This window comes from Miscanthus floridulus, chromosome 14 (genome assembly GCF_019320115.1).
Source record: "Miscanthus floridulus cultivar M001 chromosome 14, ASM1932011v1, whole genome shotgun sequence".
NCBI lineage: Eukaryota > Viridiplantae > Streptophyta > Magnoliopsida > Poales > Poaceae > Miscanthus > Miscanthus floridulus.
The window spans coordinates 20,036,256-20,050,876 of NC_089593.1; the positions used below are offsets into that span (position 1 = coordinate 20,036,256).

General features: G+C 45.0%; 1 protein-coding gene across 1 annotated transcript; it reads left to right on the forward strand.

Moving 5' to 3' along the window:
- The first annotated feature begins 6,407 nt into the window (after nucleotides 1–6,407).
- On the forward strand, nucleotides 6,408–7,576 carry LOC136505302 (tetrapyrrole-binding protein, chloroplastic-like). The gene has a single exon (XM_066500458.1). It carries the CDS (start codon nucleotides 6,617–6,619, stop codon nucleotides 7,412–7,414), a length of 798 nt encoding a protein of 265 aa, XP_066356555.1. The 5' UTR covers nucleotides 6,408–6,616; the 3' UTR covers nucleotides 7,415–7,576.
- The last annotated feature ends 7,045 nt before the right edge of the window (nucleotides 7,577–14,621 follow it).

Genomic DNA, 14,621 nt, shown 5'->3' on the forward strand with positions numbered 1-14,621 from the left:
TCTATCCAGGAAAAGATGTCTACATTGTGGCTCAACAGGACGTGCAGGTGTATTATACTCAATACGCCAACCAAGACAAAGAGGATCTTAAGGGTTGGGCTATTGTGCACCAGGTATCTCCACATTGTAAACTACCTGCCCCAAACGATGATGATTACAACTTCAACGCAAACACATATGATGGTCAGTTCTATCAAGAAGATGGGCTACCAGGCACGTTTGAGATAGTCTTACCCGAAGCAATCGAAATGGAAGTAGACAACGAAACGGTTGATGACGAGGTCGATGGAGATGTGGTGGTAAATGCCAAGGACATAGCAATGCTTGAGCGATTACTTCTAGGCAATGACGACGATGACAACATAGAACCTTCGGATAGTGTTGCCCATTTGGACAATTTTGACAGTGATGATGAGACCTATGATCCCAATCATGAAGATTATTCCTAATACATGTAATACTATGGTTTTTTAATTTGTGTTTTGTTTATATATTTTGAATCTATTTCTAATATATGTACTAATTAGTCTTGTTCATTCTTTGTGATTGCAGGTGATTGGACAACGATGGCGAGCAGACGTCCATGCCATGACACGCCCTCGGTTTACAGGAGAGACCGCCCTCTCCTTCGAGGTGAGGGATCATCATTCGGGGTAGCGTCCGTAGGAGGTGACAAGAGGAGGACCAGGGGCAGCCGCCGCAGGAGGTAGCGGTCTCCTCCCTCGACATGTGACGAGGTGCTGGAGGAGGAGCATGTGACGGCCATGGCCTTGTCCTCGTCGGAGGACGAGAGGGGTCAGCAGACGAGCGAGGGAGACGAGGCGCTCGAGGGCGAGGGAGGCGAGGCGCTCGAGGGCGAGGGAGAGGGTACCGCTACCCGGACTCTCTACGAGCGAGGTCCCGCGAGCCTCCCTTTAGTTCCGCTTCCTCACAATCGCTCAGTGATTCGGCCTATGGTAAAGAGGTAAGTAACTATGGATGTTATCACAACTACTTCATAAGATATGTTGGAAATCTTAAGAGAAACTGATAAATTTTCTTAATCACTTGTGCAGGGCCTGGTTGATTTTGTCGGGTACTCCAGCACGCACCCCCGCGAGCATCCTTGGTGTTTTGTGCAGGAAATGGTACCCCAACATTGTGCAACTGTCCGAAGAGCCAGTGGTGCGGGAGCCGGCCTCCAACTGGGACATGTACGCGCTGGTCACGGATGACACTTACCGCAACAAGCAGGTGCGAGTATTGGCGGAGTTTTGGGTAAGTCTCTCTCGCATAACATTGCTTAATACATCGCATTCATTGGTTAAATCTTTTATCGAAATAATGAATGGATATATCGGTTTTGTATGCAAAAATATTTCAAGGCCGAAGAAGGACTTGAGGCCCAGGCGGATCGGGCGGCTGCCGTAGCTTGTAGGAAGTACGTCACCGAGATGCATCACCATGGGCGCGTCCAGGCCCACATAGACTACTACAGGTCGGTACTTAGGCAGTCCCTCCCCAAGCCTCAAGCAAGATGGATTACGCTGACCCGGGACCAGTACCTTGAGGTAGGCGAATAACATTTATAATGATTCGTTTTGATATTAAGTAGGTTCAATTTCATCTTCTTATATGTCAAATACTCGATGACTTGTAGGTGATTCTCTGGTGGTGCCGATCGTATCCCGAGTGCTGGGCCATGATCGTGGACAAGTGGTTATCACAGGACTTTGTTGACACGCACGAGAGGCAGCGGGGACAGCGTCTGATGAGGCAAGGTCCAACTCACCATCAAGGCAGCCGTAGCCTCCCCGGATACAAACAAGCATACGTAAGTGATTTCTTTCATTTATTTTGACGCTCAATTCTGCTTGATTTCTCACCATCTTCCCGTCTTTCTCGCAGGAGGATGCACACCTGGGCAAGGAGGTCTCAGAGTTCTCTGCGTGGGCTATGTCCCACATGGGCAGGGCGTCGTCCTCTGTCTCCTTTGACCCGGCTGCCCCACCCTAGGTGTACTCCGACCCGAACGTGTACACTAAAGTCCAAGAATACACGTCAACGGTAAGGCAGATCTATGGGGAAGATTATAATGTGCGCACTGAGCCCATTGATGCAGAGGCGATCATGAGGCTCGGAGGAGGCAAGAAGCACGGGCGGCTGTGGATTGCAGACGGCGCCATCGACTCCACCACTGTTCCCTCCATCGACGCTATCCGAGCACGGAGCACGAGCTCCAGCCAGCCCATACGTCCACGGCCTTCTCCAGCACTGCAGCAGGTCCAAGCACTCCAGGTAAATCCTATTTTACTCATCGTACGTAGATATTTATACACCTAAATTAGATTTACATTACTGATACATTAGAGTGAAATATTGCAGGCCGAGCAGTAAGAAACAAAAAGGCAAAGTCAAGAGCAGAACGCGGAGCTGATCGCACAGCTGTAGGCCCAGAAGGTCGCGTTCGAGGCCGCACAGAAGCAGATGGCGGAGATGATGGTGATCATGCAAAGTCTTGGGCAAGCATCGGGTGTACCTGTGCAGTTTTCAGCTCCTCCACCTCCTACTCCTGCAGCTACTCCTGTAAGTATGAAAGTTCACTTTTCGCTTGTGCTTTGCATGTATGTCGGCCTTCGTGCCGTTGTGGATGTCGGTGTTCGTGCCGTTGTGGATGTCGGCGTTCGTGCCGTCGTTTCTTGCAGGTTTTGGAAACCTCCTCGTGCAGGGGAGGTGCTGCCGAAATTTTCAATTGAGTCTAATCTTTTTGTATTCCTACAATACTAGATACAATCTCTAAGTTCCAAAACTGTTTTCCCGGATTACTCACACATGCAATCTCTGCTCCTTTATGCAGCTTCCGTCCGCGGGTTCCAATCAACCCACTAGTGCGTCACCGGGTGATCCTGCTTTTCCTTCACCATCGTCTCATAGGCTAGCTTGATGAGCACTCGTGCTAGGTGATGTGGTTAGACTTTAGCGTGATTTGTGATTTATGGTTGTGACTTGTGCTTGGATTTCATTAACTTGTCGTAATAAACATGTGAATGATGATGAACATGTGACTTGTCGTTGTAATATATTATGATTTGTGGTTCACAATTATGGTTGTGATATATTGTGAGAAAATAGGTTCTGTGTGATATATATATATGTATATATATGAAATGCTTGTGTCGATGGAATGCAAAAAACAAAAAAAAAATTAAATTTCTGCCTCTTTGCCGAGAGCAATGACCAAGGCCCTCGGCAAAGAAGGGTCCTTTGCCGAGGGCCCAAGCAATAGCCCTCGGCAAAGATTTTTTTTGAAAAAAAATCCTGACAATTTCTTTGCCGAGGGCCAGGGAGCAGGCCCTCGGCAAAGGGTTAAAAAAAATTCAAAAAAACCATTTCTTTGCCGAGGGCCGGCCCTCGGCAAAGAATTTTTAAAAAATCCTGAAAATTTCTTTGCCGAGGGCCAGGGAGGAGGCTCTCGGCAAAGGGTTAAAAAAATTTCAAAAAAACCATTTCTTTGCCGAGGGCCTCTCGGCAAAGGGTTAAATTTTTTTTTCAAAAAAACCATTTCTTTGCCGAGGGCCGGCCCTCGGCAAAGAATTTTTAAAAAATCCTGAAAAATTTATTTGTCGAGGGTTGGCCCTCGGCAAACAAATTAAAAAAAAACCATTTCTTTGCCGAGGGTCGGCCCTCGGCAAAGAAACCGCCAACGGCGCCGGCGCCTGACGGCTTCTTTTCTTTGCCGAGGGCCGTCCTGGCCCTCGGCAAAGGCTTTACCGAGTGCCCGATAAAGGGCCCTCGGCAAAGACCCCTTCGCCGTCTAAAAATTCCCCGAGGGGTCTTTGCCGAGGGCAGCCCTCGGCAAAGCCTTTGCCGAGGGTTTCTGGGTCTTTGCCGAGGGCTAAGCATGCGCCTCCAGTAGTGGGGTGTTTGTCACACCGTCTTAAATTTAACTAGATTTATAATAAAAAATACTAATGTTTATGATACCAAATAAATAACATTAATTTTATTATTAAATATATTTTTATATTAAACATTTGTCGTTGCACTCCTACCGCTACAACTGTAGCGGCTGGCTATAATCTCTCTCACGCGATATTGAGCATAATCTCTCACACGGTATTGAGCATACATGAACGACATCCCCCTACACTTAAGTTGAAGCGAACACTCTTTAAATATAAGATATTTTTTATTTTAGACAAAACTAAAACATCACTCTTTGAAGGATAGACTTATTACTTACTCCATCCGTCCCAAAATAAATAGATAATTATATGGATGATCAGCTGCCATGTGCCGAAAAATCCTTGTTTTTTTTAAAAAAAATAGTTGCTGAAATTGTGTCAAATTTTGCAGTTCAGTGTGAAATCAAAACAATTTGCTTTGTCTAAAAGTATACTCTCTACTAACAGAAGTATTTGTTGTAAGCTCATCACCGGTTATCTCGTTTTACTCGTCCAAACATTCAAATCTAATTCCGTGCAATTCTCGCAAAAAATGATTAGTATGTGCAAAAGTATTTTCTAGTTAAAGTAAAACAACATGACTTCTAGGAACATTGTTTGTCCAAAAAAAAACCTGAAGAGACTATCAAAGTGCTGATGATACCATTGCTAGTTTATACTTTGTTTATTTAAGGGCACAATAGCTATTTTGGTCCCTCAACTATTACTTGAGGTTCAATTTCATCCCTAAACTTTTAAAATGGTTGTTTAGGTACTCAAACTTTAGTTTTAGGCTTAATTTCATCCTACAACTACGAAGATGATCGTTCCAGTCCTCAAATTTTGTATTTCGGGCTCAATTTCATCCATAAACTATCAAAGTGCATTTGACTTTTATTTTCAACTCAATTTTGTCTATTCAAAAAAAAAACTTTATATTTTAGGCATGATTTCTCATACATAAATTATCAAAATTATAGATCTGCTATTGTTTCAATATATCCATGTATTCTTAAAGAATAAATAGTGTTCATTGCAACTGTAATTGCTCACATAAATATCTTCTTTTAATTTGCTCTGTGTAAGGTCTAGTTCCTACAACACAGTGTTCTGGTGGTGAAGTAAAGCCTGCAATCTGTGGGTAACGCATCTCATTGCTAGCGGTGAGTGGCTTTTTCAGTCTTTAAAATCTTGTATGTTGAGAGTATTTACAGGTGAACTCCTATGGGTGGTGGTGAACATGGGTGGAGCTAAAGCAAATCCAAGAGGATACGTCTTGCTTTGGGGTGCAAACATCTATGATATGATATGAGGGTGACTTTTTCTACTATCTTTTCAATTTTGCGCACCCACAATACTCAATCCATGGTGGCGACGATCAGTTTGCCCTTTAATGAACACTTATTTTTCAGATGTGGTTTTGGCCAAATTGTCATTCTTTAATACTGACTATTATTTTCCATGATAAACATATGATATCATGCATTTTTCTAGTATCTTTATTCATCAAATAAATAATAATTTAGAGACTTGTTTATGGAGAAATTTTGACTTTTCTTATTGTATGTACCATTTAAAAGTGCATTCCCACGCCTTGCCTGATTAAACGAGATAGCATACGCGGCCTATAAAAAATAATAAGAAATAAACAGACAAGCAAAGCTCTGCCGTCCAGACTCGAGTGCGTCTGATGTCCTTGATAGCCGCAGTAGATTTACATGGACCGGGTCCGTACACCCAGAAACTCCCCCAACTCCCGCAATTGGATTCACTATTTCGAAAGTTTCGATGATTTTTTTTTCTGTGGTAAAAGGCTTCCATTTTGTGGCTGTTGATTTCTTGGAAAAGAAAAAAAAGGCAACCGATTATTCAAGTTGAATGTCACACCCACCTCATAAAAAAAAACGCAGAACAATTCTATGAAGCTTACACCTGGTTCGGCGCAAATAATATAGGAAGAACTAGATAGAAGAATTAGAAAAAGGAGGTAGAAATTTTATGGAAAACTTTACTATCTTATTCCTGTTGCTGATCATGTCAAGATTCCAAAAAGAGTTTTTTTACTGCAAATGACCTATTGGTAAACTTCAGTTTCTACTAGCAAACTAACCACCTTTTTACATGCAAAATTGATGTACACATCGAACCTTATAATTTTTATTTAAATTGAAAGGATTAAAATCAAAATCGTGGCTAAAAGAACTGAATATGAAATTTAGGTTAAGCAAGGATTCAATTCCATGTTTTCTTCTCCAGGAGAGGGGCGATTTGCAAAAATAAGACTCGAAACATCGGTCGTTTGCAGATTTGACACTGGACCCACATTCATAGACACAGTCCACCTCACCCACCCTTGGCATATTATCTCTGTTGGGTATTGGGTTGTTTGTCATAGCCAGTATCCTCATCTCACCCAGAACCCACCAATCACAGCCCACCTTTGTATTCTCTCCCAGATGTACCCCCTACAAAACTACCACCAAAATTTCTCACAACCCTTGCCTTGAGGCCTTGACACAAGACACGCACAAAGGTGGGCTGTCACAAGAACACACACAAGGCAACACGGTCTCAATTCTCCACACCACACGTCCACCAGCTCAGCTCTCACTAAACCCCATCCACTCCTTTATCATCGTCCCCCTCCCTCCCTCCCTCTCCATTCTCAGCTCAGCTGCGACCTCCCGCCATCCATGGCAAATGCTTCTCTGCAATCCTTTCTTCTCCCCCAACACCATTCTTTCGCCAGCACCGGCGGCAGCCATGACGGTTCCCCGTCTGCCCTGCTCAAGCCCTCCACCAACACCTTCAGGCTCCACCCCAACACCTCCCGCTCGGTGACCACAACCTCGACCACCAACTCGTCAGCTCCGACTCCAGTGGCCCCAGCAGCAGCGGAAGAAGACTCGTCACCAGCCCCCTCCCTGGACCTCCTCGGCCGCCAGCTCACGGCGGGGGACTACCGCCAGGCCGACGAGACCACCCGGGCGCTCATCATCGACCTCGCCGGCGAGTCCGCGAGGCGCCGAGGGTACGTCTTCTTCTCCGAGGTCCAGTTCATCTCCGCCGAGGACCTTCGCGCCATTGACGAGCTCTGGAAAGAGCACAGCAATGGCAAGTTCGGGTACAGCGTGCAGCGGCGGCTCTGGGAGAAATCGCAGCGCGACTTCACCCGCTTCTTCATCAGGGTCGGCTGGATGAAGAAGCTGGACACAGAGGTAGAGCAGTACAACTACAGGGCCTTCCCTGACGAGTTCATGTGGGAGATGAAGGATGACACACCTGAGGGTCACCTGCCGCTCACCAATGCCCTCAGGGGCACACAGCTCCTGGGGAACATCCTCACCCACCCGGCCTTCCAGGAGGAGAACCAGGAAGACGAAGCTGCAGCTGGAGCAGAGAGTGCCACCACTGGTCAAACCAAAGATGACAACAAAGGGCGGGAGAGACCAAAGTTCATGAGAGATTTCAAGCCTGATTATTCCTTTTGATTGAGGCTGGCAAAAAAGAGCATGGGAGTTTGTGATGCAGAGATGCTGGCATGGTGTAATTGATTTAAAAGATCATGTATCTATAGTTCTGTTTGGGTTACCTTGTCTTATAAAACATGCATGAAAGATTGTGCAATATATATTACGGATATAATTGGTTCAGGTGTTTGGTCTGCACATGATGCTTGAGACAAGGAGAAATAGGCTGCCCAGGATAGCCACAAATATTAATTATGAGGAACCATGGATGCAATGCATCTCTATCACACTCTGATGGTATCTATATAGACCAATGTGTTAGTTGATCTCCACCAATAGGTCCAATGGCTTATTGGGCCCTTGGATTTGCGCTCTGATCGGGGACGCCCAACCCTAATATGGTTAGTGGGCCCCTGTCGCACAGCACTATAAATAGAGGAGTGGAGAACTGGGCTCGGATAACGAAGTTGACTGGAGCCGCCGTAACCACTCACAGAAACCTAATCCGATCTAACGAGAAGTGCTGCCAGCGACGGGATGCCCCACCGCACCGCCGTCACCTCTGCATCGCCCCTGCGATCATCGCCGTCGCCACTGGACATCGTCTCCACCTCTGCAGTGCCACCAGCGTCACCGTCGGCACTGGACCGGGCGCACTAGGCACTGGACCGGGCGCACTAGCTAAGGTACACCAACAGATTTATGTTCTTTACCCGCTAGATCTACACCTAGTGTTTAGAAGTTTCTAACATTGGTATCAGAGCCAATGTTGCCTAATGTGTAGATCTAGTATGGGGTAGAGCATTGAAAATTGAAAAGAAATCGAAAACAAGGGTTCAATCCGTTTAGGATTGAAACCCTAACCCTAATCGGGTAAAAGAAAACAGAAAAGGGACCGAGGAGTGGCGGATGTTACCCAACTCCCGGTCACCACCGCCACCGAGCGGGGAAAGATCCCTTCGCCGGCGCGCGGCAAGAAAAGAACAGACCCAGTTCGGATCTGAGGAAAGGAGTAAAAAGAAAGAAGAACAGTGGTTCCCGAACCCTTACCCTAACTGGGTGAAGAGGAAGGGCCCTCAGCTCACGAGGCCGAACCCTAAACCCCGTAAAGACTCCACGGGGATGACACACGGTGAAACCCTAACCCCAAGAATGTAACCCTAGAACGAATCCCCATCCCAATCGGACTCAACCGAGAAGAACCAATCCAAAAGGAGAAGAAAGGGTAGAGAGGAAGAGGCTTATCTTGCCAAAGCTTCAAGACAAAACCGAATCGGGTTCAACCGAACCCTAACCCTAACTCGCATGAAGAAGGGGAAGAGAGTGATTCGGTATAAATAGAAAAGAAAAGAAATCAAATGAAAAGATGAACCGAATCGAACGAATCGAATCAGGAAGAGAAACACTAACCCTAGATCCCCAAATTGGTTGAATCCGAGAAGAAGCTATGGAAACCGAGAAGAGCAAACAAGATCCAAAGAAGGGGAATAGGTAGACCTAGAGGGCTTACCTCGCCGTCGTGCAAACCGGCGCGCAGGAGAAGATGATCGAGCCGGGGGGAGATGTTTCGCCCGGGCTCGGCCAAGGGGGTGCCGCGGCCAGGCTGCTCGACGGCGGTGCGCTCACCCGCTGGGGAGCACGCACGCCGGCGAGGGGGCCGGCGACGGCGCCATGGCTCGGCCGTCCTCGCTCAATCTCGCTCGGCATCGACTCAGCGTAAGAGAGCGAAGAGAGAGAGCCGACTCGGCGTGAGAGAGCGAAGAGAGAGGCAGAGAATGAGAATGAGAATAAGTTAGGGTTTTGGAGGGTGCGGCCACGGGTGGGGTTTTGTTCTCCCTATCCGCGCGTGCGACCGTCTGATTAGAACCAATGGCGCAGATCGCACGGGCCGCATCATGGCCTAGGCGGGCGAGCGCGTCGCGGCGCTTTGTCGGCCCAGGCCCACGTTGCGGCCTGGTAAGGCAGCGCGCGCGCCAGAGAAACATGGGTCGGGCCATTTTGCCGGCTGGGCTGAATGCACAGTGATCAAATGAATCAGTTTTTTGTTTTTTCTTTTTCCAGTAAATGTTTATTTCCTGAAAATTGATTAATGGCTTAAAAAAATAGAAAAGAGATTTGTCCTGTGGGTAAAATTCATTGAATTGAATTATTTTTCCGCTGCTAAAGAAATAGTTGATTCTCCAGTTATTTTGAACCAATGTGATATTTAATTGGAGAAAAACATAGTTTTTCCACTGCTAAAGAAATTATTTATTCTCCAGTTATTTTGAACCAATGTGATATTTAATTGGAGAAAAAGAGAGTTTTTCCGCTGCTAAAGAAATCGTTGATTCTCTAGTTATTTTGAACCAATGTGATATTTAATTGGAGAAAAAGAGATTTTGACATGATTATGATGTTGTTATTTTCTGACCAACGTTGTTAATAACAATATCGTAATTTTAATGATTTATGCATTAATTCTATTTCTGTCCAACGGTGATGTAGAATTAGTGTATAAGAACAGTTGTAAATTTTAATGATTTATGCATTAATTCTATTCCTGCCCAACGGTGATGTAGAATTAGTGTATACGAACAGTTGTATGTTTTGATTTTGACCAACGTTGAAATCAAGGCATGCAAATGGTGTTATTTTTATGTGAAGGGACCGTGACGCCTAAGAGGGGGGGTGAATTAGGCAACTTAAAATTCTAACTCTAAACTATGACCTCTTTTTCTAACCCTAGCAAAACCTATGCAATAGATAAGCTATCTTGAAGTGCAACTATGGTTTTGCTAGTGTGTTGCTATCTCTACCGCAAACGTAGTAAAGTAATCAATGTAAATGCGGAAGCTAAAGAGCAAGATAGAGATATGCAAACTCTCATCGATGACTCCGGTATTTTTACTGAGGTATTGAGAAGCGCGTAAGCTTTTCCCTAGTCCTCGTTAGAGCCCCTCGCAAGGAATCCCTCGCAAGGGCCAAGCTCCCGGTCGGGTGACTCCGTGGATAGCCTCGGGCCTTCTCCACGCGCAAGTGGGTCTCTGATGTGCCTCATGGCAAGCCTCTCCCGGATGCTCCCCGCCGTGTTCACTTTCAAGCTTCCGGCCGAAACGCCGCGGGCCTTGTTCCCTCCGGTACACGGTGGCGGCCACACCACAACCGTGGTTGATGTGATCTCGCAAGACTTCAAGCCCCTCTGATGTACAACACTTGTGCTCGCAAGCACGGGGTGGTAAGAGGTATGCAAACCTCACTAAACACTAGGCAAACACCTAGAGCAAGCGCATAAGCGGTGGTCTAATCAACCTAAGCACTTCGCAAAGCACTTATGCTAATCACCTAATAAAACACTAAGCACTATGCATGTGGAGATCACTAAAATGGTGTATCAACACCCTTGGTATGTTTCCTCAGCTCCACACATCTCAAATGGCCGGTTGGGGGTTGTATTTATAAGCCCCACTAAGAAAGTAGCTGTTGGGGTCGAACTCCCGCAAAACTGCTACTGACCGGACGCTGAATCGTCCTGACCAGACGCGTCCGGTCGTCCCGACCATTGCAGCCACGAACCATCGATCGGACGCTGCCAGCGTCCGATCGCCTGCCACCGGACGCGTCCGGTCGTAGTTTCGCGCGCCTAGAACCTCTCTGTACTCAATCGGACGCTGATGCCCTGCATCCGGTCGGTTGCCGTCAGCGTCCGGTCCTCGCGTCCGGTTGCCTGTCTGCCAGCTCGTTTCTTTGCGATCTTGCGTACGGCTTGCTTCCAATCTTCATGCTTGGACTTGGCTTGATCTTTTGGGTCTTCTCTTGTGCTTCAAAGGTCTTGCTTGAGGTGTTGATCATCGAATCATCATGTCGCCTTCGTCCAAGTTATGTTTTGCACCCTATTGAACTACAACACAAACACTTGCAAATTCATTAGTCCAATTAGGTTGTGTTGGTCATCAACCACCAAAATCCAAAGTAAATGGGCCAAGGGTCCATTTTCCTTACAATCTCCCCCTTTTTGGTGATTGATGCCAACACGACCAAAGCAAGCAAATGATAAGAATTTGGAAGTTAAAAACTACCTACTTGCTAGGATGCCATGCAAAGGGCAAGGTTATATGATACTAATTGATAGATACCAATTGAAACTTTACTTAAAAGCTTGTCTTGCCCTTGCAAATGTCCTCATATGATATTATGGATTAAAGCCTAGCTTTCTAAAAAATATCTCCCATTACTTAGACTGACCCATAATTTTACTTCCCTCCCTTTCTCAGACCATTACTCCTTGTAACTAAATGCTTGTCTTTGGTCCTTCAAATTCTCCCCCTTTGGCATCAAACACCGAAAAGGAAGACATTAGTAGCACAAGGGAAGGTCAAATTTCATGATCCTTTGTATATAGAGTGAAATGGATCACAAAATTTGACTCTCACATTATATAGAATAAGCTCTCCCTAAATATATGCATACATATGGTAGAAAGCAAATCATATGCATAATTAGCAATTTATTTTACAATCTCCCTCTTTTTGGTGATTGATGCCAACACGACCAAAGCAAGCAAATGATAAGAATTTAGAAGTTAAAAACTATCTACTTGCTAGGATGCAATGCAAAGGGCAAGGTTATATGATACTAATTGATAGATACCAATTGAAACTTTACTTAAAAGCTTGTCTTGCCCTTGCAAATGTCCCCATATGATATTATGGATTAAAGCCTAGCTTTCTAAAAAATATCTCCCATTACTTAGACTGACCCATAATTTTACTTCCCTCCCTTTCTCGGACCATTACTCCTTGTAACTAAATGCTTGTCTTTGGTCCTTCAAATTCTCCTCCTTTGGCATCAAACACCAAAAAGGAAGACATTAGTAGCACAAGGGAGGGTCAAATTTCATGATCCTTTGTATATAGAGTGAAATGGATCACAAAATTTGACTCTCACATTATATAGAATAAGCTCCCCCTAAATATATGCATACATATGGTAGAAAGCAAATCATATGCATAATTAGCAATTTATTTTACAAGAGAGTTTAATCTATATAATGCATGGAGAAGGCATATAAATATGAAATGAAAACAACATGATGAAGCTAATTGAAGAAAGATGCTTAACTTCGGGGACTCCAATTTCCTTACAATGAGACTACTACACATGTGATAGTTTCCACTCATATTAAGAAAGATGTCAAACGAAGCGCAGGAATTTAACAGATTATTCACACAGACATCTGTGGTCAGTTTCCTGTAAAGAGTGGATGGTTATGTTTCGTTCATAATATTCACAGATGATTACTCCCATTATGGCTATATTTATCCAATCAAAGAAAGAAAAAAAGCATTGGATAAATTTAAGATATTTAAGGCAAAAGTTGAAAATCAACACAATTTAAAGATTAAGATAGTCAGGTCTGACCGTGGGGGAGTACTACGGTTGGCATACCCCATATGGCCAAGTTCCTGGACCTTTTGTAAGGTTCTTACAGGAGAATGACAAAGTAGCCCAGTATTCTACACTGGGCGAACCTCAGCAGAATGGAGTAGCTGAAAGACACAATCGTACCCTGATAGATATGGTGCGTAGTATGATAAGTTACTCCACCTTATAGATGAGCCTGTGGATGGAGGCGTTAAAAACCGCCATTCATATTCTCAATAGAGTACCAAGTAAGTCGGTGCCGAAAACGCCGTATGAGTTGTGGATAGGAAGAGTACCCTCACTAAACACTTACGTGTGTGGGTGTCGATGTTTTACCACCGATAGCCTGCCACGGGGATACCCGAGGCAGTATGTTTGGGCTTCAGCGTATGCAAAACTCGATGGTGAACGCAAGAGACAGTCGATTTATCCTGGTTCAGGCCCTCGATCGTGGATCGAGTAATAACCCTACGTCCAGTCGGCGTTCGCCTTTGCGTTGGATTGATTGTAAAGTGTTGTGTTATACAATTGTTGTTCTGTTGTCTATCTTCTTTTCCCCAGGAGCCCTACCCTCCTTTATATAGTCAGGAGGCCAGAGTCCTAGTCGGTTTACAATGAGAGTTCCTAGTAGGATTACTGAATAGTACTACTACTAAGATTACATGGGAAGGATCCTAGTTGGACTAGATCTTCTCTCTCCCTTATGGGGTATCCTATGGGTCCCGCATTGACAAGCCCCCGAGCACTTCATGGTTGAGCTCTGAAAGTCTCATTTTGCTCCTTCAAGTCTTGTTGAGTAGGAACAAATGTCATCCGAGTGCTTTCTTGAGTGAAACCTTATAGCGCTTCTTGGGACCTTCGAGTGGTGAGTGCTTTTTGAAGAAAAAGTACATCTATCTGGTTGTAGCCCCCGAGCCTCTTGCTATTTGGAACAAGGAGCTGGAGGATCTTGTCTTGAAGTTGTTCTGATTGTTCATTGAAGTTTTATCAAAAAAAGAACTCGAATATGGCTCGTTCTGGGTTCTTTTGTCGTAATGTCTTGAAGTGGTCTGTGTTGAGGAAGTCTTTTGGTGACGTGCGCTTTTTCAAAGAAAAAGTGCACTCACTGAGTGTAGCCCCCGAGCCTCTTGCTATTTGGAACAAAAAGTTGGAGGGTCTTGAATCTTTATGTTGTTTGAAAATTTGTGTTTTGAAGTGGTCCCTGAGACTTGGATTATGTCATCATCTGAGTAGTTTTTCGGCATCTTTCCGATGTAGCCCTTTAGTCTTTGATTAAATCACCATCTGAGTAGTTTCACAGCATGCAGCCTCCGAGCGTATATCCGTGTTGTTTTGTTCAGTAAGAACTCGGATGCGAGGTCTTGGCGTATTCTTTGATAGTCTGCTGTTGTTAGATGTAGTTGTATGGTGGTGGTTGAGTGTAAATGCCTTTTGTTCACGGGTTGTACTGTGCTGGTATATTCTTCCAAATATGCTCGTCTTTGAGTACTGTTCCTTCTTGCCTGAGTCTTCTATTATTGAGTCCTGTCTTTTCACTATGTCCTTTGCTAGGCTTATTTCGTTGGTGCTCCTAGTCCATGTGCGCCGCTCCTTTGATCTATAAATACTGTCCCGGAGTGCTTGTTTTTATCCATTGGACATTCTATTGAAACCTTCGTGGTCATAAACATGGTAGTTTGTGGAGCAAAGCAGCCCCCGGGCATATTTTGTAGTTCCTGTGTGTCTTGTCGTAGCTAGAGGAAGTCTTATGATAGGGATTAGAGGTAGGCTAATCTTGCGATAGCATTGTGCCAGGATGTACATGGCGGTAGTTGGAGGAAGTCTT

What these genes read in the sequence shown, in the direction of transcription:
- LOC136505302 (XM_066500458.1), top strand. Translation starts at nt 6,617, where the DNA reads ATGGCAAATGCTTCTCTGCAATCCTTTCTTCTCCCCCAACACCATTCT.